A 22866-nucleotide genomic window follows, 5' to 3' on the forward strand; every position below is an offset into this window, starting at 1 on the left:
ATGTGGTCATGCTGCAGTGGAAACAGAATGAATATTGTGTCTGACTCCATCATGAGCTTGGAGGACTGCATCCATACATCTCTGACATGACTCAAATCACTGATTAATAAAGTCATCTGGAATGGTGAAGAAAGCCTTCTTGCAGGACTCCCAGAGTTCATCAAGAGTCTTTGTGTTCATCTTCAACGCCTCCTCCATCTTACCCCAGACATGCTCAATAATGTTCATGTCTGGTGACTGGGCTGGCCAATCTCGGAGCATTCTTTGCTTTCAGCAGCTTTGATGTGGAGGCTGAAGTATGAGGAGCGCTATCCTGCTGGAGAATTTGCCCTCTCCTGTGGTTTGTAATGTAATGGGCAGCACAAATGTCTTGATACCTCAGGCTGTTGATGTTGATCATCCACTCTGCAGATCTCTCGCACGCCCGCATACTGAATGTAATCCCAAACCATGATTTCTCCTTCACCAAACTTGACAGATATCAGCTCTTAGCCAGATGTCTCCAATTTGCCCTGATTGCTTTATTTTTTTTTTTTTTATTTGCTTTGCCGATGTTACATGTGGACAAACCGAAAGAAGTGAGTTATTAAAACTATGATGTTTAGAAATGTGTTGAAAACAGAAACTGGGGGAAAAAATAAGAATTAAAATTTAACAGGAGCGTAAATATAGACACACACACACACACACACACACACACACATGCAGACTGGTTTAATAAAGTAAGAGCCACTACGTGATCTGCTGTTCAGTGTGGGCAGTCATTGATGTGCTTATGAACGATAGCAGAGGCTTCATAACTTCATTGATGTGTAGCAGAACACACATTGCACATTCATGACCTGCTGTTCTTCAGAGAACCATGTTTACACTCATTACACCCTGTTTGCAGGTAAACACATCAGCACAATACACACTGATCATACCAGCGTGTGTCAGCAATTCTCATGACAACACCAAAAAACCGTGTATGCAGATGTGCTTTATAAGACTTATTGAGACGCTGCTATAGTTATTAAATTAGATTATGTTTTCTTTTATAAAATATTTTAATAACTTTGTTCTGTCGTTTATTTGTAAATCATGTTTATTTATTTATGATGGGCAAAGATTTTAAAGTCTTATTAATACGCTGCTGTAGTTATAAAATGAGATTGTTTTTATATTTATGTTCTCTTTTATACAATATTTAATTTGTTTTTTTATATAAATGTAAATAATAATTATGTGAATATTTATTTGTGATGGCCAAAGATTAATCAGATTCAAAATAAAAGTTTGTTTTGAGATGTGTGTATATATACAGTACAACACAATCTCACGGCAATTCGTAACTTTTTGACTCAGTGGCTAATTCGTATGAATTCGTACGATCTAATTCGTATGATTTTGTACGATTTGCTCATCCCCCAATGACAGTTGGGTTTAGGGGTGGGGTTAGGTGCCACGCCTCCTTTTTAAAATGTACAATTTTGTACGAATGAACTCATACGAATTAGCCACTAAACTGACAAAACGTAAAATACTAACGTTTTCTCGTGAGATCAGGCTGATATATAAGATCCCATGACCAGTTTCTTTTGTCTGTCCCTCGGTCTCGCTGCAAATCAAAAGGTGATCGAGCTTTCTGTGTTGCGGCCCCGAGGCTCTGGAACAGTCTCCCTCTGAACATCAGGATTTCTCCTTCATTGGATGCTTTTAAAATCTAATTTAAAGACTTATTTTTACTCCCTTGCCTTTGAGTGACGCATGCATGTTATTTCTTATTTGTATTTTAGTATTACTTATATACATATAAATTTCCGTATATTTTTTAAACCAGTAGTTATTTTTATTTTATTCTATTTTATTGTTAAACACTTTGGATCTACTATGGTTGTGCTCTTTTTGGTTTTGGTTAATCAACACTTTAGACATTCAAACACTAGCTCTAAAGTGACGTTGGTGAATTAGCAGTGGCTGCTGCTGTTCTGCCGTCAGCTGCAGATGTGAATGAATGGCGGAAGAGAAAGTAGTTCCTCATACGAAAGGGATTTTAGACTTTCCGAGTTTAATTTTCTGTTTTATATACACGATTATGCCGTCAAACTGTTGTATAAATGCAATATCACACTCGTAGCAATGCAATATGGCTATATATCGTCACTGGTGGGTCACTAAGACACTTGGCCTGCAGCCTCTAACCAACGCACGCCTCCCAACAGTGCTGATATACAGCCATATCGCACTGCTACGAGTGTGATATTGCTCATATACAGGGCCGGAGCAAGCTGAACTGGTGCTCTAGGCAAATGACTATCACCGCTCTCAACCCGAAATCCCCCGAATTAGGGTGATTGATGTGTCGCTGACTAAACTGAGGAGCGGGGTGGGCGGTGTTGTGGGGTGAAAGTGAGGACTGGGGTGGCCAAAGTGAGGACCAGGGGTTTGGGAAGGGGATATCACGGACGAAAGTGACGACAGGTTTGTGGGGGGTTGCGGGCGCCTCCATCACTATTCTGCCGCCCTAGCCAGCCGCCTAGGTCGCCTCTATGGATGCGCCAGCCCTGCTCATATATTGTTTTCTATAAGTACTTACTATTAATGAATATTACAAACATTAGCTGCGTCCTAAATGGCACACTATATGCACTTACACACTCAACAGCATGGTTTATATATGTAGTGTCGTCCGAAATGGCGCACTAATGTTTTTTACTAAGCGGAAATCCAAACTGTTTCCCTGATGACGTTTGACGGTTGCTAAATTAGTGAAATAAATGACCAAAGTTGATGACGCGGTGGCGCAGGTGGCGCAGTAGGTAGTGCTGTCGCCTCACAGCAAGAAAGTCGCTGGTTCGAGCCTCGGCTGGGTCAGTTGGCGTTTCTGTGTGGAGTTTGCATGTTCTCCCCATGTTCGCCTGGGTTTCCTCCAGGTGCTCCGGTTTCCCCCACAGTCCAAAGACATGCGGTGCAGGCAAATTGGGAAGGCTAAATTGTCCGTATGAATGAGTGTGTATGGATGTTTCCCAGAAATGGGTTGTGGCTGGAAGGGCATCCGCTGCGTAAAACATGTGCTGGATAAGTTGGTGGTTCATTCCGCTGTGGCGACCCCAGATTAATAAAGGGACCGAGTCGAAAAGAAAATGAATGAATGAATGGCCGAAGTACCAAATAATACCTGCCATGAGTATAACTGCGTTCACCATCGGGAGGCGCTATAATCACTCCCGTAGGAGAATACTGCGATCACAATCCAAAATAAATAATCCAAATTGACCGCCCGATAGCTCCGCCCCTTCTGCTACGTGAGCAAAGCTGCGGTCGTTGAGTGCGTGAAGTGTCCAACATTACACACTTCATTTTACCAGTTGAATGAGTGCATCATCTGCATAATTAAAGTGCACTTATTATTTTCAGCGTTTTCAGTGTGAACGCACTACTTACACTATTTATATTACAAAAGGGCGTAGAATAGTGCATAAGTATGCGATTTAGGACGCACCTATTGCCTTGCCATTAAATAAGCATTCAAACAAGTTAATGTTTATTTTAGTATATTTCATGCGAAACCGATGTATTTAATTAAGTTTACAATAATAACAAACAGCTACAGGTGTGACGGTCAACCTTTTCGTTGGTCATAATTGTTAACAAAGACGTATAAAGCTGCGGTCACACTGCACTTCTCCCCATAGACTTCCATTCATACGCAAGCGAATGCGTCAGACTGGAAACGCAAGCTCGTGCGACAAGTTTCACAGTTCGCTGCGTTGGAAAGTTCAAGCTTGGTGAACTCTGACCTGCGAAATCGCAACACTTGAACTAATGTGTGAGACCAATCGAAGATCAAAACATGACCTCAGCGGACAGAAATTTAAAACATGGAGCCATCGCTCGCTTTTGATGTCTAATCATCTTGTTTAATCCCGCCCCTTTTCGCAGCACCATAACAGAATTTCGCACACACAAACTCTAGTGTGACCGCAGCATGATATGTGTGTGTGTCTGTGTGTATGTAATTTGAGAGCTCACAATGAGTAGGCTACAAAGTCATGCATCCACCAGCACAAGCACAGCCGATTTTAATTTCACAGCAAATAACAAACGATTACTAGCCTGAATGAGTGACGTAACAACTTTGTGTCGTCTAACAAACACAAACGTCAGGCAAAGCATTCACGTCAGGCAGGAGGAGATCAGTCTTTAAACTCTCTTCTTTATTAAGGTGGAGGCTGGACGTCGCTCTCTCTGACTGTATATAAATGAGATCGGATGACAGCTCAGTGTTGATTTTGCGGTTGACGGTCAGCCATGCGTCTGCGGTGGCTCCTTTTTTTTCTGGCCTCAGTAGGTGAGTCTGTTTTTAATTCAATTACTGTAATGTAGTGACATGTTTCTTAATATTCTGATTAAACACACAATGCTGATGAAAAACTCTGATGATATTTGCTCAGTGTACTGATTGAAGCGCTTTCTCCACAGGGTGTGTGTCTGCTAATGCAAACTGCAGCTATGAGGCACTGACTGAATATCTCGGATTAAATGATAACAATGTTAAATTGACGTCCCTGCGGCCTGTGGATAACTGGAAGAATTACATCACGGTTTTTATAGACCTGTTTGTGACCTCCATCACAGAAGTGGTATAAATCCAGCCTGAATGCCATAACTTAAGGCAGTGTTTCCCAACCCTGTTCCTGAAGGCACACCAACAGTACACATTTTCATTCTCTCCCTAATCAAACACACCTGAATCAACTCAGCAGAACATTAGACAGACTCCAAAAGCTGAAGTTAATGGGTCAGAGAAGGGAGACATCCAAAATATGTACCGTTGCTGTGCCTCCAGGAACAGGGTTGGGAAATACTGACTTGAGGTATTATTCTTGTTGTTGTTGTTTTATCATCCAACACTTCTTTCTTTCTACAGAATGAAAAAGCCCAGAGCATCACAACACAAGTTACACTTGCACATGTAAGTAGTTTAAAACATTTACTTCATTTTAAATTTGGGTGACAAGATGTCCCTGTTTTTTAATTTTGGTGTCTGAAGTCTTCTGAAGTGTCCTCGTTTTGCAGCATGGTCGAAAACACTGCAGAAAATGCGTTTCTTACATTCTTTTAGTGATTTTTTTGTCATGTTTCTAGTCCAAATATCTAAAAAATCTTAAATAATTTTCTAGACATGCAAAAAATATAGTTTTGTCTTCAGAAATAACGAGTCAAAGTTAAATTTTCCCACTTAATTTTAGCGTGTTATTTCTTTAAATAAATACTTGCATATTTTTAGCATGTCTAGAAAATGTTCCTTGGTTTAAGATGAATGAGTGTGTATGGATGTTTCCCAGAGATGGGTTGCGGCTGGAAGGGCATCCGCTGCGTAAAACATGTGCTGGATAAGTTGGCGGTTCATTCCGCTGTGGCGACCCCAGATTAATAAAGGGACCGAGTCGAAAAGAAAATGAATGACCGAAGTACCAAATAATACCTGCCATGAGTATAACCGCGTTCACCATCGGGAGGCGCTATAATCACTCCCGTAGGAGAATACTGCGATCACAATCCAAAATAAATAAAGTAATCCAACAATAGCTCCGCCCCTTCCGCTACGTGAGCAAAGCTGCATCGTTGAGTGCGTGAAGTGTCCAACATTACACACTTCATTTTACCAGTTGAATGAGTGCATCATCCGCGTAATTAAAGTGCACTTATTATTTTTAGCGTTTTCAGTGTGAACGCACTACTTACACTATTTATATTACAAAATGGCGTAGAATAGTGCATAAGTATGCGATTTAGGACGCACCTATTGCCTTGCCATTAAATAAGCATTCAAACAAGTTAATGTTTATTTCAGTTTATTTCATGCGAAACCGATGTATTTAATTAAGTTTACAATAATAACAAATAGCTACAGGTGTGACGGTCAACCTTTACGTTAGTCATAATTGTTAACAAAGACGTATAAAGCTGCGGTCACACTGCACTTTTCTCCCCATAGACTTCCATTCATACGCATGCGCATGTGTCAGACTGGAAACGCAAGCTCGTGCGACAAGTTTCACAGTTCGCTGCGTTGGAAAGTTCAAGCTTGGTGAACTCTGACCTGCGAAATCGCAACACTTGAACTAATGTGTGAGACCAATCGAAGATCAAGACATGACCTCAGCGGGCAGAAATTTAGTCAGAAATAACGAGTCAAAGTTAAATTTTCCCACTTCATTTTAGCATGTTATTTCTTAAAATAAATAATTACATATTTTTTGCATGTCTAGAAAATGCTTCTTGGTTTAAGAATTCTTTCATATTTTGTCTGGAAACAAAAACATCTAAGACGAGCATTATTTGAAGTAAACCAGCAGTGATGATTTTAGCCAATAGAGGGCGCTGTGAGAGACTTAAAGGGCTCCTATTTTGCCACTTTTTACAAGATGTAAAATAAGTCTTTGGTGTCTCCAGAAGGTGTCTGCGAAGTTTCAGGTTAAAATACCCTTTAGATCAGTGGTCCTTAACTTTTTTAATCACCGCGGACCTGTCAACGCTTGACAATTTTACTGTAGGTTGCTAGGCGACCATTAACCGTTTTCTCAGAGGATGATGACAAGCTGACAAACCATTGCTGTAACTCTGATACAAGTTTTATTTATGGAGAAAATTACAAAGCACTGCAGTGTTTGGGTGTTCTGTGTTTGTCTGGGATAATTAGTCTTACTGAAATGTGTATAACGTTATTCCATACAAGCTGAAGCTGATCGGTCAATTCTTGTCATGTGACGCGATTCTTAAAAGAATGACGTGACGTGATTCTTGCACAAGTTTGTAGTTTCCAATCAAGGTGCGCTCGCACCTTCCAGACACACACAGTTGAAAGACTACCGCGAGCACACCGCTCAAATAGTGCACTATTTAAGGGTTTAAGGAGGAGTGATGTCAGATACAGCCATACATTACCTGCATCTCCACCCATGACATGAATTTTCTTGACAATTTCTTGAACTCATTTGTTACTATTGGAACTTGTGATGCAAGTCTCTTGTCTGCTAGTTATAAACCCTCTAAGTGTTAATGGTCACTTTGCAGGGTTGGGGCAATGACTTCACAACATGGAAACCCGATGACTTCTGTGGGATGACCGCCTGTACGGTTAAAAAGGACATGGTTTGGACTCCAGACATTGTCATTGCTGAAAGGTGTGAAAATCAGTTTGTAATGCATTTAAGTGTGGTTTATTTTGGTTAAAAACCTTGTGAGGCTTTCCTTTCTATTTTGTGTTAAAGGTCCATTGCATAACCAAATCAATATGGCATTTTAACACTGGAGTCAATGGAAATTTGCTCTGTTTTGGAGCCAGCCCCAAGTGGCCAGTCGATGAATTGCATTTTCAGTCACTTAGTTCATTTGTGCTATTAATAATCTCGATCAGGGCTTCCCAAACTTTCCACGCCATATTTGGAGTTGGTTATAAATATACAAATGTTGCACACAACGGCTCACACACACACACACACACCAATAAGCCTATATAAACATGAGCATACTGACATGCAAGTCTAACAATCAGATCTGTAAATATCCACATTGAGAATCTTTGCACATCTTCAACACATTTCAGTGTTCATAACCTGTTCAAAGCTTGTTCTGACTGTGTGTAGCACCTGCTACTAGTACATTCACTAGCCTATTTTAAACAAGAATTTTATTTGTCAGTACTCATCTACTTGCACTTAAGAAATCCTGATTGTGAGCTTTCAAGTTATCAGAAAGACTTTGGTAACACTTTACTTGAAGAGGTGTTCATAAGACTGCCATGATACCTTTATAAACATAAAGTACATAGTACTGCTCACACATCCTGTACATGTGTTTACACAACAGTCCAGATATTGACTCAACTCTCTTGCTTAATATTTAACTTTTAATTTTTTTTAAAGCTTCACTTTTGATTTTACTGAACGCCTCACTGTTTCCAGTCCTCATGTCACTATGATTTGTCCTTTCAGCATCAAGACAGATATTGCAACGATGGAGAACATGTTTGTGCGTCTGGAGAGTCGAGGTGTTGTCCTCACAACTAACACCCTGGCTGTGACCTCGGCCTGCAAGATGGACCTGCACCTGTTTCCCTTCGACACACAAAGCTGCACCCTCACCATTATGTCTTCAATGCATTCAAGTACATTTCAGTCTCAGAAAGCAATGTAGATCAGGGTTGTGCACAACTCAAACCTAAGAAACTCAGCTCATTGTTTTTTTCAGCAGCTGTAGTTCTGAACTTTCCCATTAATTTCCCCATAGCCATGAAACAGAAGTTAAGGTTTAATTTTTCCGCTATTGTGACGTGCATCCACTTGAAACAGCTCTGAAATGAGAAAAAAATGTAGCGCAGAGCATGACTTTATTCTTAGGGAACCAATTGGATTGTTGAAAGATGAGCGTTGATAACAGGAAAGATTGATGAATGGAGGAATTCAGAGCAGAAACGAGACACACACTGATAGCCCGACCCTAAAAGACTGATAGCCCTTCCCTAAAGCAGGTCGCACATTAGAAGCGCCGCTCTGTGCCGCGACACAGCGCGCACATGACAGTTAAAAGGATCACACACCAGATGCGCACATTCGCATGATATTTAACATGAAACTAATTAGATGGTGCTCTGTGGCACGGCAGGAGTCGTGGCTGGACACTGCGGACAGTCGCCGACAGCTGCCGACTTACGGCGCCGGTCTATGTACCCTGATAGAACCCTATGTTTAGAATTCTATAATGCATTGCGCTGCGTGGTGCGACGATGCGCGTCGCCGAGTGGCACTTCTGGTGTGCGACCTGCTTAAGTGATTGATATAGCCGCTCTCTAATGGACTGATATCCCCACCCCAAATGACTTATATAGCCACACCTTAATGGACTGATAGTCCTTCCTTAATGGACTGATAGCCCCGCCCTAAAGTACTGATAGTCCTTCCTTAATGGACTGATAGCCCCGCCCTAAAGTACTGATAGTCCTTCCTTAATGGACTGATAGCCCCGCCCTAAAGTACTGATAGTCCTTCCTTAATGGACTGATAGCCCCGCCCTAAAGTACTGATGGTCCTTCCTTAAGGGACTGATAGCCCCGCCCTAAAGTACTGATAGTCCTTCCTTAATGGACTGATAGCCCCGCCCTAAAGTACTGATAGTCCTTCCTTAATGGACTGATAGCCCCGCCCTAAAGTACTGATGACCTTTCCATAAATGACTGATGGTCCTGCCCTAAAGGACTGATCGGCCTGCCTTAAGGTACTGATGGTCCCGCCCTAAAGGACTGATGGTCCCGCCCTAAAGGACTGATAGCCTTAAAAAAAATTACATTTTTATGAACTCGTTCTTAACGCTCTTGTACTCTTGTGTGTAAACTGTTTATTATGATGTAGACAGGACTCTATTCTATTGTTTTTCAGTGTAAACATGCATTTGAATGGACGTGCGTAACCATTACATTTCAACACAGGAGTTAATGAGTTGTCAATAATAATGTGCCCCTCCAAGTAAAGTCATGCCATAAAAATAGTTTAGTTGAGTTTAGATTTTACATCATTATTCATGTATGGTGATTGTAAGTGTTATGGTTATATTTCTTTCAGAGGATCAGCTTCAAATCAGGCCATTCTCAGATGCTTCATTCCTGACACAAAGCTCCCAGAATGCCTTTCAGACTCAAGGAGAATGGGAACTGCTCAATATCAACATGTCTAATAACCAGATTAACTTTATAGGAGACCTACGCGATCAGCTGATATTTCAGGTACAGTGCAGTCTCATCCATCATGTTTAGAGAAAAGATAACACTAAAAATAGTCCAGAACTCCTCCAGAAGGATCTGAAAGACTGAGAATCTCATCCGGAAAATCAGGACTTTAATCTTTACTGCTAAACATTTACAGCTTCTGGATATGAATCACTGAATTGTTCACTCATGGCTTTATTTTTGATTGATAAATAATGACAGTGTATGACCATGTTCATAAGTGTTCATAAGTGTTCATCTGAGTTGTTATCGTACACATTTTAAGGCCTGCGAAGGACATATTCAACAGGGTTTGCAAACTTTTTCACATGTCTGTGTATTCATAGATTTTTAATTTCCTGTTATTCACTGAAGTAGAAATATGTAACCAAGAAACTACAACCCAGGCTCAATATTGATATGTGCCTATGTATACATTTCTGGACAGGGCAAAATATGTTCAACACAGGCTCATTGTGAAAACGTAGCCCTGCGGATGTTTCTTGAGACAGCGAATTACGTAGGCGGAGGTATGTATGGCTGCATTTCATTTCTTTAAACGAATGCTACGGGGTGGTGTGACGCCGTTTTTATTTCGCGCTTACCAACTGACCGCTTACCTCCTTATGGGCAGCATTCCGGCTGCAACCAGTTTGTCCCGTTAGCGCGCCACGTCCGTCGGCAGATTTGAGATGCAGAGAGGAGTTGACCACGAAGACGGGGGTTCGAGTCCGATGAAGAGCGGTTCCAGAAAGCAGCTAAGACAAAAACAGAATCCAAAATATAAAACAAACAAGTGAATAACAGGGTGAGAATGAGGTAAAATCTGAGAACGTGGTAAAAAAAGAATCAGATGAAGGCTTTTATTTTTCTGGATTGCTTTTGAAACGTATTGGTTGGGTTTAGAGAAGTGGGTGGGCGGATCAATCGATAAAATTGGTTGGGTTTAGGGAAGGGGGAGGATGGCCCGACCAGAGGCCGCTGTGTGTGCTTTTTCAGATCTCAGATTTCTCTTGTGAGTGCCATTCACGCCTGCTGTTCTCGCATAAATCCACCAGAGGCCGCTGTGTACGCTTTTTCAGATCTTAAACTGCTATTCTCGCATAAATCCACCAGAGGCCGCTGTCAACTGACTGACCGACCGATTACCCCAACCCACCCACTTTCCTCAACCAAACCAATAGTGTTTTCAAAAGCAATCCAGAAAAAGAAAAGCCCTCACGCCTGTCTGATTTTTACCACGTTTTCAGATCTTGCCACGTTCTCACCCTGTTATTTACCTGTTTATTTTATTTTTTGGTTTATTTTATTTTTATTTTATTGTTTTTGTTTTACCTGCTTTCTGGAATCGTTCTTCACCAGACTCCAACCTCATTGTCGTGGTCAACTCCGCTCTGCGTCTCAAGTCCGCCAACATTTGCGGCGAGCTATTGGGCAATTTTGTAACACCGGAAAAGCCGTCCACATGGAGGATAGCGGTCAGCTGGTAGCGCAAAAAGAAACAGAAGCCATCTGCGATGTCAAACCACCTAGTAGCTTTCATTTTAAAGATGCAATGCAGCCGTACATACCTCTGGCTACATAATTTGCGTTCTCCAGAAATGTATATGGGGGTACGTTTTCACAATGTTAAGAAACTGAAATACCTTATAAATCCGGAGACTTTTCTCATCTGCAGATCACGATCAAGAGGAAACCTGTTCTGTACGTCATTGACTTCATAATGCCGGTGTTCTGCTTCCTTATTCTGGATTTGGCCTCCTTCTTCGTCAGTTCGGGTGTAAAAGAGAAGCTGGGCTTTAAAGTGACTTTGCTTCTGGCTATTTCTGTGTTACTGCTGCTGCTTAAAGACATGCTGCCCTCTACTGCCAGCGACGTGCCACTGATCGGTGAGTTCATTTGATTACAACTATCATTGGAGTCAAAGGAAGTTTGCTCTGTTTTGAAGCCAACCCCCAGTGGCCAGTCGATGAACTGCAGTTTCAGTCAGTTCAATTGTGCCACTCATTACCTAGATCAGGGGTTCCCAAACTTTTTGGGCCACCACTCCCACAATAACAATAACAGTGACTCGTGAACTATTTGGAGGGGGATATAAATATACAATGACAGGTTTGTGACTAGTTATATTGTCTTGGTTATGTCCAGTTGTGATGACATATACAGGTTATGATGTATTTGTTTGTCAAGTTGTCATAAAGAATCTCAAATAATGTCATCTTTGCATTTGAAATGACATACACAGCATGCATAAAATCTCAGTTATATTCATGATGTGTTATATCGTGATTATAAAGGTGTTGTGACAGTCTTTACCTTATTTTAAGCAGTTAACACTGTGTATCGTCTTTTTGTGCTGTTGTTATAGGGATGTATTGTGTTATCATCTTCACTCTCATTGGCATCAGTGTTTTGGAGACCATTTTTGTGAGTTTTCTGATGGGTAAAGGAAACAAGAGCGCTTCAGTCGCACCCCTGCAAAGCAAATCCGCTCTTTCTGGTAAATATTCATTCAATATGTAAAAACATGGAGCAGTTGTAGATAGAAAATAAATTTAATTATATCGTTAGCATTAGCATGTTGGAAAAATATTCTGGGTGAATAAAATGATGCAAAACAATTTAAAATGTGTTAGAGAAACAATTATGGTGAGTGGTAAAAATTCTAGCATGTTTTTAGCAAGTTATTATATCGTTAGCATTAGCATGTTTACAAAAAGATTCTAAATGTATTAATGAAAATGTTGAGGCAAGCAGTTAAAAAAATGTTAGCATGTTTTTAGCAAGTTATTTCATCATTAGCATTAGCATGTTGACAAATTCTACATTCAGAAAATGATGCAAAACAATTCGAAATGTGTTAATGAAAACATTATGGTTTGAGTATTAAGTAGTGTTGATTGCCTTAACATAATGCTAGTACAATGTTAATCCAGTTAGCATAATGCTAATTGAGTAATCCATGTATGAAAACCATCAGGGTTCCTTACAAGTAGACAGGGAATATATGTTTTCAGAGCTCTTAGAAAAAACATGGGTAGTAAAAATGCTAGCATGTTTTTAGCAAGTTATGATATTGTTAGCTTTAGCATGTTGCAAATTTTTCAACTCTAATAAAACAATGTAAAACACTTTAAAATGTGTAAGTGAAAACATGGTAAGTAGTAAAAATGTTAGCATGTTTTTAGCAAGTTATATTGTTTGCAATAGTATGTTGACAAAAGATTTTACATTAATAAGTTGATTAAAAACTGTTTGAAATGTGTTGGTAACACATGGTAAGTTGAAAAAATGCTAGCATGTTTTTAGCAAGTTATTATACAGTTAGCATTAATATGTTGATAAAATGTACATGAATAAAATGAACAAAATTCAAAATGTTTGGGTGAAAACATGGTTAGTAAACATGCTAGCATTTTTTAGTAAGTTATTACATCATTAGCGTTAGCATGTTGACAAAAATTCAAATTTTCCTAGTGAAAACAATATAGTTAATAGTAAAAATGTTAACATGTTTTTAACAATTTATTATATAATTAACATTAGCATGTTGACAAATTTTACGTTCATTAAATGGAGCAAAACAATTCAAAATGTGTTAATGAAAACATTATGGTATTGAGTATTAAGTATTGTTGATTGTGTTAGCATAATGCTAGTACAATGCTAATCCAGTTAGCATCATGCTAATTGAGTAATCCATGTGTAAAGAACATCAGAACTCTCTGAAAGCAGGAATATCTGTTTTCAGAGCTCTTCAGCAAAAAAAATGCAGGCATGTTTTTAATAATTTATTATAATGTTAGCATTAGCATGTTGTCAACATTCAACATTAATAAAATGATGGAAAACAATTCAAATTGTGTTAGTGAAAACATTTAAGTAATTAATAAAAATGTTAGCATGTTTTTAGCAAGTTATATTGTTTGAATTAGTATGTTGACAAAAGATTTTACATTAATAAATTGATTAAAAACTGTTCAAAATGTGTAAGTAAAAACATGGTAAGTAGTAAAAATGCTAGCATGTTTTAGCAAGTTATTATACCGTTATAATTAGTATGTTGACAAAATCTACAAGAATAAAATGATGTAAACCAATTCAAAATGTGTTGGTGAAAACATTATGGATAGTATAAATGCTAGCATGTTTTAGCAAGTTATATTGTTAGCATTAGCATGTTGACAAAAAACTCTAATTTTGCAAAACAATTTAAATGTGTTTGTGAAAACATTATGGTATTGAGTATTGTTGGTTTTGTTAGCTTAATACTAGTACAATGCTAATCCAGTTAGCATCATGTTAATTTAGTAATCCATGTATAAAGACCATCAGAACTCCCTGAAAGCAGACAGGGATTATCTGTTTTTCAGAGCTCTTCAGAAAAAATGCAGGCATGTTTTTAATAATTTATAATAATGCTAGCATTAGCATGTTGTCAACATTCAACATTAATAAAATGATGGATATCAATTCAAAATGTGTTATAAAAATTATTATGGTATAAATATTATGGTAATTAGTTAAAATGCTAGCATGTTTTTAGCAAGTTATTTTAGCATTAGCTTATTCACAAAAGAAATCTAAATGAATAAAATGATGCAAAACAATTCAGAATGTGTCAGAAAGCATTATGGCATTGAAAATGAAGTAATGTTGATTGTGTTAGCATAATGCTAGTACAATGGTAATCCAGTTAGAATCATGCTAATTAAGGAATATCTGTTTTTAGAACCCTTCAGAAAAAAGTCGGTCCTATAATAATAACATTTTGAATGTGTATTCGCTTGCAGATGCTGTGAAGAACACAGAAGGCCCTGCAGACTCAGTTTCAGACAGGAATGAAGCGCCGCCGCTCACTGCTGATGCTCTCAGGCAGATCTTCATGGAGTTTCAGGTCCAGAATCAGCAGGAGAAGAAAAGCCTGAGCTGGACCAGAGTGGCTAAAATCATTGATCTTGTCTTTTTTCTCATGTATGCAACCACTGTCCTTATGTTTCTGATAGTGCTGTCCATCGCTTGGTTCCCATGAGGAAACATTTACACATTTTCTCTGTTCCCTGGGTGTATAATAGGGCGCTAAATGTTTTGCTTGTCTAGAAAAAAAACTTCTTGATTTAAGAGTTTTAACATATTTGCGCTAGAAACAAGACAAAATAATGTACACAAGAATTATTATTATTATTTTTTTTGCAATGTATAGATTATGTGTGAGAGTTATCAAAAATATTAAAACTATAATGATTAAGCAGTTCTGGGGTTTCATTTTTGGTTGACAAATATTTTATTGTAAAAGAAAGTGCAATGGGCGACGCAATGGATAGTGCTGTCACCTCACAGCAAGAAGGTTGCTGGTTCGAGCCTCGGCCGGGTCAGTTGGGTGTTTCTGTGTGAAGTTTGCATGTTCTTCCTGCGTTTGCGTGGGTTTCCTCCGGGTGCTCTGGTTTCCCCCACAGTACAAACACATGCGGTACAGGTTAATTGTGTAAGCTAAATTGTCCATAGTGTATGTGTGTGTGAATGTGTGTATGGATGTTTCCCAGAGATGGGTTGCAGCTGGAAGGGCATCCGCTGCATAAAACATATGCTGGATAAGTTGGTGGTTCATTCCGCTGTGGTGACCCCGGATTAATAAAGGGACCTTCACCTGTACTGCATGTCTTTGGACTGTGGGGGAAACTGGAGCACCCGGAGGAAACCCACGAGAACGCAGGGAGAACATGCAAACTCCACACAGAATCGCCAACTGACCCAGCTGAGGCTCGAACCAGCAACCTTCTTGCTGTGAGGCAACAGCACTACCTACTGCGTCACTGCATCACCATTGAATAAACTAAATTGGCCGTAGTGTATGAGTGTGTGCATGAGAATGAGTGTGTATGGGTGTTTCCCAGTACTGGGTTGCAGCCGGAAGGGTCTCCGCTGCATAAAACATGCCGGAATAGTTGGCGGTTCATTCCACTGTGGCGACCCCTGATAAACAAAGGAACTAAGCTGAAGGAAATTCAATGAATGTTCATTATGTTTACATAACGTTCCTGATCAGATACAACATAATTATCTTTACATGACTCCAAACAGACCCAGAATATGAAAATAGGTGTGTTTAATTGGGGTTGAAACTAAAATATGCAGAACACTGGCCCTCCAGGACCGAGTTTGGGCACCCCTGCATTAATCTCTACTGCAAAGTCTTCTTTTAAAGGAAAGTGTCTTTCAATGCTCCAGGCTGATCCAGAACTGCTTTCCTGCGACTCGATGCCTCTAGGATCTTCTTCCGTGGGCCCAGCTGAATGCGTATCCCTTTCAGATCATCATCAGTGCACAGCATCAAAGCTTCCAGATCTAAGTGTTCGCGGGTGAACACCGGCCCAAAGTCCAACAGCCCGATCGATGCCAAAAACGAATCCAAATTAGAGGTCTCGTCTTCTTCCTCATTCAAACCGATCTCTTCTTCATTCCAAGGCAGCTCTGCATCTTCATCCAAACCCTCCAATCCTTCATCTACGGTTTCAAACAGCTCCTGACGGATCAAGTACCCTAGGTCTTCTGTATTACCAATAGGGAGGTCTTCAGGATCCATAGCCATTTCCATTGAGAAATTGCGTCGAAAGACCATTTTCCCAAGGCCTGGTCTTTCGAAAATAGACTTCACCTTCCCTGCTCCTTCATCATCCGAATTCCTATCACCATCATCGTCATCTTGAAGTTCATCCTGCTCATTGAAGACGTCAACGAATTCCGGTTTTTCTTGCGAGCCACTATCCTGCTTGACAAAAATCACATTGCTGTCACCTTGTTTGCTCACAGTACCTTTGTCCTTCTTGCCAAATTTGCGCTGGAGGGTTCCCTTGATGGTCGATGTAAGGGATCCGTTGGTGTCTGCGGCAATGAGTTTGGAGAATTGTTCACTGTTTTCGCTGCTTAAAGTCCCGGTGCCGGAAAACGAGCTTCCCTCAGAGACGGATCCACCGCGGTACATTTTATCCATCTTAGTCTGATGCTTCTTCTTGACCCGTTCGCATTGCTTCACTCGGCGTTCTGCATCTTTGGTGGCCTGGTCCTTCAGACGGGCCACTCTTTTGGCGTTCTGGCCCGTCTGCTGGGCCGCAGAGTTGTCCAGAAACCGAACACAGTCCATGTGGTCTCGAGAAGCCGCTACATCCATGGGCGTGTGGAAGTCATTGTCCAGAGCGAAGAGATTGGCTCCGAAGTTCACCAAGAAGCTGAGGATCTGCATGTGTCCATTTGCTGCGGCGTGATGCAGAGGCGTGTTGCCCCAGATGTCACTTTTGTTTGGATCCCCCCTACAAGACATAAATAAAAATGAACATAAGTTAAGTTCAGCATCTCTCAATTCTAGTCCCAGTTTTCCCACTATACACTCCACATTTGAAATAAAGGGACAAAATCTGTCACTGGGGTGGTCCCTGGGGCTTTGCTAGACCGCATTTAAAATTGCCAGTACCCCATAAATGCTTTGAGTTACAGTTTACTTTATATGCAAGTGTATAAGACCTTAGAATATCACTCCAGTTGTGTCTTTAAATTGAATTTATTTATGTTATTTATTTAGAATAACAATTGTATAATAATAATACTTTTATTCATTCATTTTCATCTGCTTTTCCGGGGCTGGGTCGCGGGGGCAGCAGTCTCAGGAGAGGACCCCGGACTTCCCTCTCCCCAGACACTTACTCCAGCTCCTCTGGGGGATCCCGAGACGTTCCCAGGCCAGCCGAGAGACATAGTCCCACCAGTCCCTCCTCCCTTCCCCGAGGCCTCCTTTCGGTGGAACACAGCCTAGGTAGGTGTCCAGGAGGCATCTGAAACAATTGCCCGAGCCACCTCAGCTGACTTCTCTCGATGTGAAGGAGCAGCGGCTCTACTCCGAGCTCTTCCTCACCCTGTCTATAAGGGTGCGCCCTGCCACCCTGCGAAGGAAACTCATTTCGACCACTTGTATCCGAGATCTTGTCCTTTCGGTCATAACCCAAAGCTCATGACCATAGGTGAGAGTAGGAATGTACATTGACCAATAAATCAAGAGCTTTGCCTTTCGGCTCCGCTCCTTTACCACAATGGACCGGTACATCCACCGCATTACTGTTGCTGCTGCACCGATCTGCCTGTCAATCTCACAACATCCTTCCCTCACTCGTGAACAAAACCCCAAAATACTTGAACTCCTCCACCTGGGAAAAGGACTTTCCTCCAACCTGGAGATGGCAAACCACCTTTTTCCGGTGGTAGCACCATGTAATAATACTTAATAAAACTACTACTGCTACTACTACTACTACTAATAATAACCATACTTGTATTTATTTATATTATTCTGTATAGCTATTTATATATGGGTAAACAATATTTGGGGGGTTGTGGAGTTTAGGGGGGCCTGTGCCACAGTAGAGCTTTATGTCTAGCAACACCCCTGGGTTGTACCTTTTCAAATGGTAGGTTTTTGTTCCTAAAAGGTCCTTAAAGGTACATATTAAAAGCTAAAAAGTACAAATTTGTACCTCATAGTACCTTATAGTACACAAGTGAACCTTAAAGGTACAAAAATGTACCCTAAAGGTACTAATGTCCACCTGTGCAGTACAAAACTGTACCTTTTGAAAAGGTAACACTCTAGTGACAGATTTTGTACCTTTATTTTAGAGTGTACAGCAAAACATGCATTTCTTACTTACTGTTTTTGTCTTGTTTCATGGACAAATATCAAAAATTCTTAAATTTAAGAAACATTTTCTAGAAAAGCAAAAAATAGTGTCTTTTTTTCAGAAACAATAAGTTAAAATTAAGTGAGATTTTCCTTAGAGCTAGCAAAATAATCTGTCAATGGGGCAAGTAAAATACTCCTATTTCAAAGTGAAAACTAGATTACTTCACTTGTCCAATTTGCAGATTACTTTGCTTGCTTTAAGAAAAACTCACATAATTTCAACTCATTATTTTGGACTTATTATTAAAAATCACACAGTGTGAGCTGGGCTTTAGTCAATCTTATTAGACTTGAGGTCAAATCAATGTGGCAAAATGGCTGCTATCGTTAGCATTAAAATTATGTTGTTCACAGCGGCTCGTGAAGTATCAGGTGCTGATTATCCAAAGGGCATCACATTTCTGACACAGGCACTTAGATTCTGTCCAATGAAAACAGACTGGGCGGAGCTTTAAAGAGACAGGAACTAAACGTGTAGTAGACATTAAAGGAGACCTATTATGCCCTTTTTTTTTTACAAAATCTGATGTCTCTAGAGAGAGAGAGAGAGAGAGAGAGAGTGTGTGTGTGTGTGTGTGTGTGTGTGTGTGTGTGTGTGTGTGTGTGTGTGTGTGTGTGTGTGTGTGTGTAAAGTTTCAGCTCAAAATAGCACAAAATAATGTTTTGTAACCCTCTGAAACTGACGCTTTCAGGCTTTGATCCTAATTGTGGCGTTTTGGTGACTGTCGCTTTAAATGCAAATGAGATTGTGCTCTTTTTAAAAGAGGGCGGAGCTACAAATGCAAATATGTGAGATAGTGGCAGATTCAAAAACAAGACTAACGTGCTATGCTAATGAGGGAGAGATGGTCACTAGTGGGCGGGGCTTTCACCGTCTGATGACATCATACAAAGGGAAAATGTCAATCAAAGTGTTTACGCAGACTGTTTTTATCAAGTGTGATTATAAACAATAGATTTAATACATTTTTATCACTAGAGGCTGGTTATATTCACACACTGCTGACACACGACTGTGTTTAAACCCCTTATAAAAGTGATTTTTGCATAATAGGTGACCTTTAAAAATTCTCTGGGCATAATATGGGCACTTTAAGTCAAACTAAATCAAGAAATGTCAAAGTAGCTACACACTTTGAACAAAAAACAAACAGCAATTAAAATCCCACTCTCACACTATTGCACATTTCCTCGTAATCCATATGATGGTTGAGATTATAACCCTGCAATGGTTTAATATGTAACCTGCTGTAAAATGAAAGTCCACAGGTACACTCATAAAACCTTTGATTACAGTTTGTACAAAACCTTATCGCTCTAAAAGCATCTGTTCATTGGTTGGATGAGGCAATAAAAACAAGAGAAATGAACGAACATTTAGACAACATCTGAGTAACACTTAAAGGGTTAGTTCACTTGTTAAAAATTAGTTTGACTCTCTGGTAACACTTTAATTTAGGTAACAATCCACAGCATTTACTTCTGGCTCTTTACCTTAAGATATAAATTGTTTATTAGCACTTTTGAAGTATGAGCTTATTTTACATCCTTAAGGCCTACCCAACGCCCAAACCTAAACCCAACTAAAACCTTAATAACTATTAATAAGCAGCTAATTAGTAGTTCACTGACCTAAAAGTCAAAGTTAAAGGTTTAATTATAGTGTGAATCGTACATTAAATTAAAGTGACTGGCTTTCTTCTGTTTAACACAAAGAAGATAGTTTGATAAATGTTGAATACATATAAAAACGTATCTTTATCTCTTACTTTTCAGTTTGTAACATTTTCCAAACAACAAGAAATGAAATCATAAAGCTTGGAACCTCTTGTGGGAGAGTAAATATTGAGTAAACCTTTATTTATTTTGATGAACTGTCTCTTTTAGTATGCTTCTGGACAGTTTTCCAGTCAACAGTGATCAGTGTGAGTGAAATCGGCCTCAGTGGTGTGGAGAATAAATAAACTCTTCTGCGAACTAACTCTGGATAAACTCTGACAGAATGAAAAGGCCTATTGTTCCACATTTGCATAACCAGTTTTGGCTGATTAAACTCTTGGCACTGACTTACGAAACTTACAAGTAATGTTCACAGCAAATCATGCGAGAAGAAAAAGGACACAGACAGAAGCTCTGACTGTGCGCTAAATAAATAACGACCTATAAATAAGGCTTAATGATGATCGATATTTCAGGGAAGAACTTCAATAACATGCTAGACCTTTATGTGCTTTGCTGTAATATGGGTGATGATTGATTTTGCCATATAAACACAAGTAAATGCACCATAAAGTAACCAACTAAAGGTTGTAAACTGGTTTAATCCAGGGAATCTGTTGTGTAATATGTAATGTGTTACCATATTTTACATACCATATGGAAAAAGTACACTTTAGCACTTGTACTTGAAAGAAAAACAGCTTTAAAACAGTATATTTAAAGGGACAGTTCACATGAAACTTGTTCCAAACATGTTTATGTTGAACAAAAATGAAGATATACTAATGGATGTCAGCCACTGACTGCCATAGAAAGTTTTGTTCCTACTATGGATGTGAATGGCTGCTCATTATTTAGTATAGTATTCAGAATATGTTGTTTTGTTTTTAACAGAAGAAAAAACTGATAAAATTGTGAGTAAACGTTCAATTCTGAGTGAACTATCTCTTTAAGTATGGTTCAAAAGTGTCTTCATTTTTAACTTGCATTCACATTATATTGTCTTTCATGGCATGTTATTTAATTGTCATTTTTAATTGCAATATTCACTACAAATTTAAGCAGATTATTTTTTTTATGAAATTAACTATTAATGCACACAAAGCAAGGTAACAACCATTATACAATTTTTCGTTTTCATGAAACAATTTAACCTAAAATGTAAGGCACAGATTTAATTAAACTGCTGATCATTACGCATTGAAAACTCGAACAGTAATTTATAGCATAGTAACTGTGTTTTTAAACCATACTATAGAATTAATCTGCTGTGGTAATTCTACAGTTGCGACGGTAGCACAGGAACTATAGTAATATAATCAAATCACCCAATACTGTAGTTTTCTGAAGTTGCTATGGTAACACAAGAACTATAGTAATATAAACAAATCACTCAATACTGTAGTTTTCTGAAGTTGCTACGGTAACACAAGAACTACAGTAATATAGACAAATCACTCACTGTAGTTTTCTATAGTTGCTACGGTAACACAAGAACTACAGTAATATAGACAAATCACTCAATACTGTAGTTTTCTACAGTTGCTATGGTAACACAAGAACTACAGTAATATAGACAAATCACTCAATACTGTAGTTTTCTAAAGTTGCTACGGTAACACAAGAGCTACAGTAATATAAACAAATCACTCAATACTGTAGTTTTCTACACTTGCTATGGTAACACAAGAACTACAGTAATATAAACAAATCACTCAATACTGTAGTTTTCAATACCTAAAGTGTATATTACACTGCAATACATCACTGTATACTGTAGTAATATCTAAGGTATACTACAGTATTATTACAGTTTAGAGTTAATGTTGTTGCATAGTGTAAATACTATAATATATACAGTACAATGTAATAAAAAGTATCTGTAAATGAACAGTTTCTGTATTTTGTGAAAGTGTTTTCCGTCTGTTTACGGCGGTGGCATTATGGGATGTTGATGTCTGCTCTGTTGACTTTTGAAGTTAAAAATTCAACTCCACAGTTGAACAACTTGACATTTTAATCAACTGAAATAATATGTTTTAGAAATAATATATAGAGAAACAAGTCTGTAAAATATCAGAGGATGTGCAGGCTTTTATTACAAGGTGTTTGTAGCGTAATATACAACACCAACCCAGACAACATAGCCCTGCAAACTATTACAAATGTTCATAAATGAGTTTAAACGTTGTTGGAAGAAAGATCAAGCTCCCATAATGCAACTCAAAAGAATCAGAAGAAAAAAAATTAAAAGATGAATCACAAAACATGGAAACTGTATTCTACACTTCAATATATTATGGTTCAAAAACATTACTTTAAATGATTATAGTATTTTTGTGAGCTCACCCTCTGCTACAGACGAGCTGGAGGGCTTCGATGTGTCCGTGATAGGCCGCCCAGAGAGTGGGTGTCATGCCGTCCTCATCCGGGGTGTTCAGGTCTTTTCTGGTGGCTTCTTTCAAAAGATCCAAATAGCCGTCAATGGCTGCTTTGTGGTACCGTGACATGGCTGTAATTGCTGCTTCTCTTCTCCAGCGGGTAAAACTGTGTTTGGTGAACAATTACAGGACCATCATCACGGACATCTCCTGTGTGTGTGTGTCATGAGGGAGGAGAAACTCTGCTCACACTGAAGGGACACGACAGCAATATCTGTGTTGTAAAACTA

General features: G+C 39.2%; 2 protein-coding genes across 2 annotated transcripts; one reads left to right on the plus strand and one right to left on the minus strand.

Moving 5' to 3' along the window:
* The first annotated feature begins 4043 nt into the window (after window positions 1-4043).
* On the plus strand, window positions 4044-15050 carry LOC130221782 (5-hydroxytryptamine receptor 3A-like). The gene is made up of 9 exons (XM_056454377.1): window positions 4044-4333; window positions 4465-4625; window positions 4913-4957; window positions 7063-7172; window positions 7983-8155; window positions 9606-9766; window positions 11427-11637; window positions 12117-12248; window positions 14542-15050. The coding sequence occupies exons 1-9, from the start codon at window positions 4294-4296 to the stop codon at window positions 14778-14780; spliced, it is 1272 nt and encodes a 423-aa protein (XP_056310352.1). The 5' UTR covers window positions 4044-4293; the 3' UTR covers window positions 14781-15050.
* Window positions 15051-15839: 789 nt separating this feature from the next.
* On the minus strand, window positions 15840-22831 carry anks4b (ankyrin repeat and sterile alpha motif domain containing 4B). Its single transcript, XM_056454378.1, has 2 exons — window positions 22545-22831; window positions 15840-17055 (listed from the first exon to the last, which is right to left on the minus strand). The coding sequence occupies exons 1-2, from the start codon at window positions 22703-22705 to the stop codon at window positions 15948-15950; spliced, it is 1269 nt and encodes a 422-aa protein (XP_056310353.1). The 5' UTR covers window positions 22706-22831; the 3' UTR covers window positions 15840-15947.
* Window positions 22832-22866: the final 35 nt, after the last annotated feature.

The sequence above is a fragment of the Danio aesculapii genome, chromosome 3, assembly GCF_903798145.1.
Source record: "Danio aesculapii chromosome 3, fDanAes4.1, whole genome shotgun sequence".
Classification (NCBI taxonomy): Eukaryota; Metazoa; Chordata; class Actinopteri; order Cypriniformes; family Danionidae; genus Danio; species Danio aesculapii.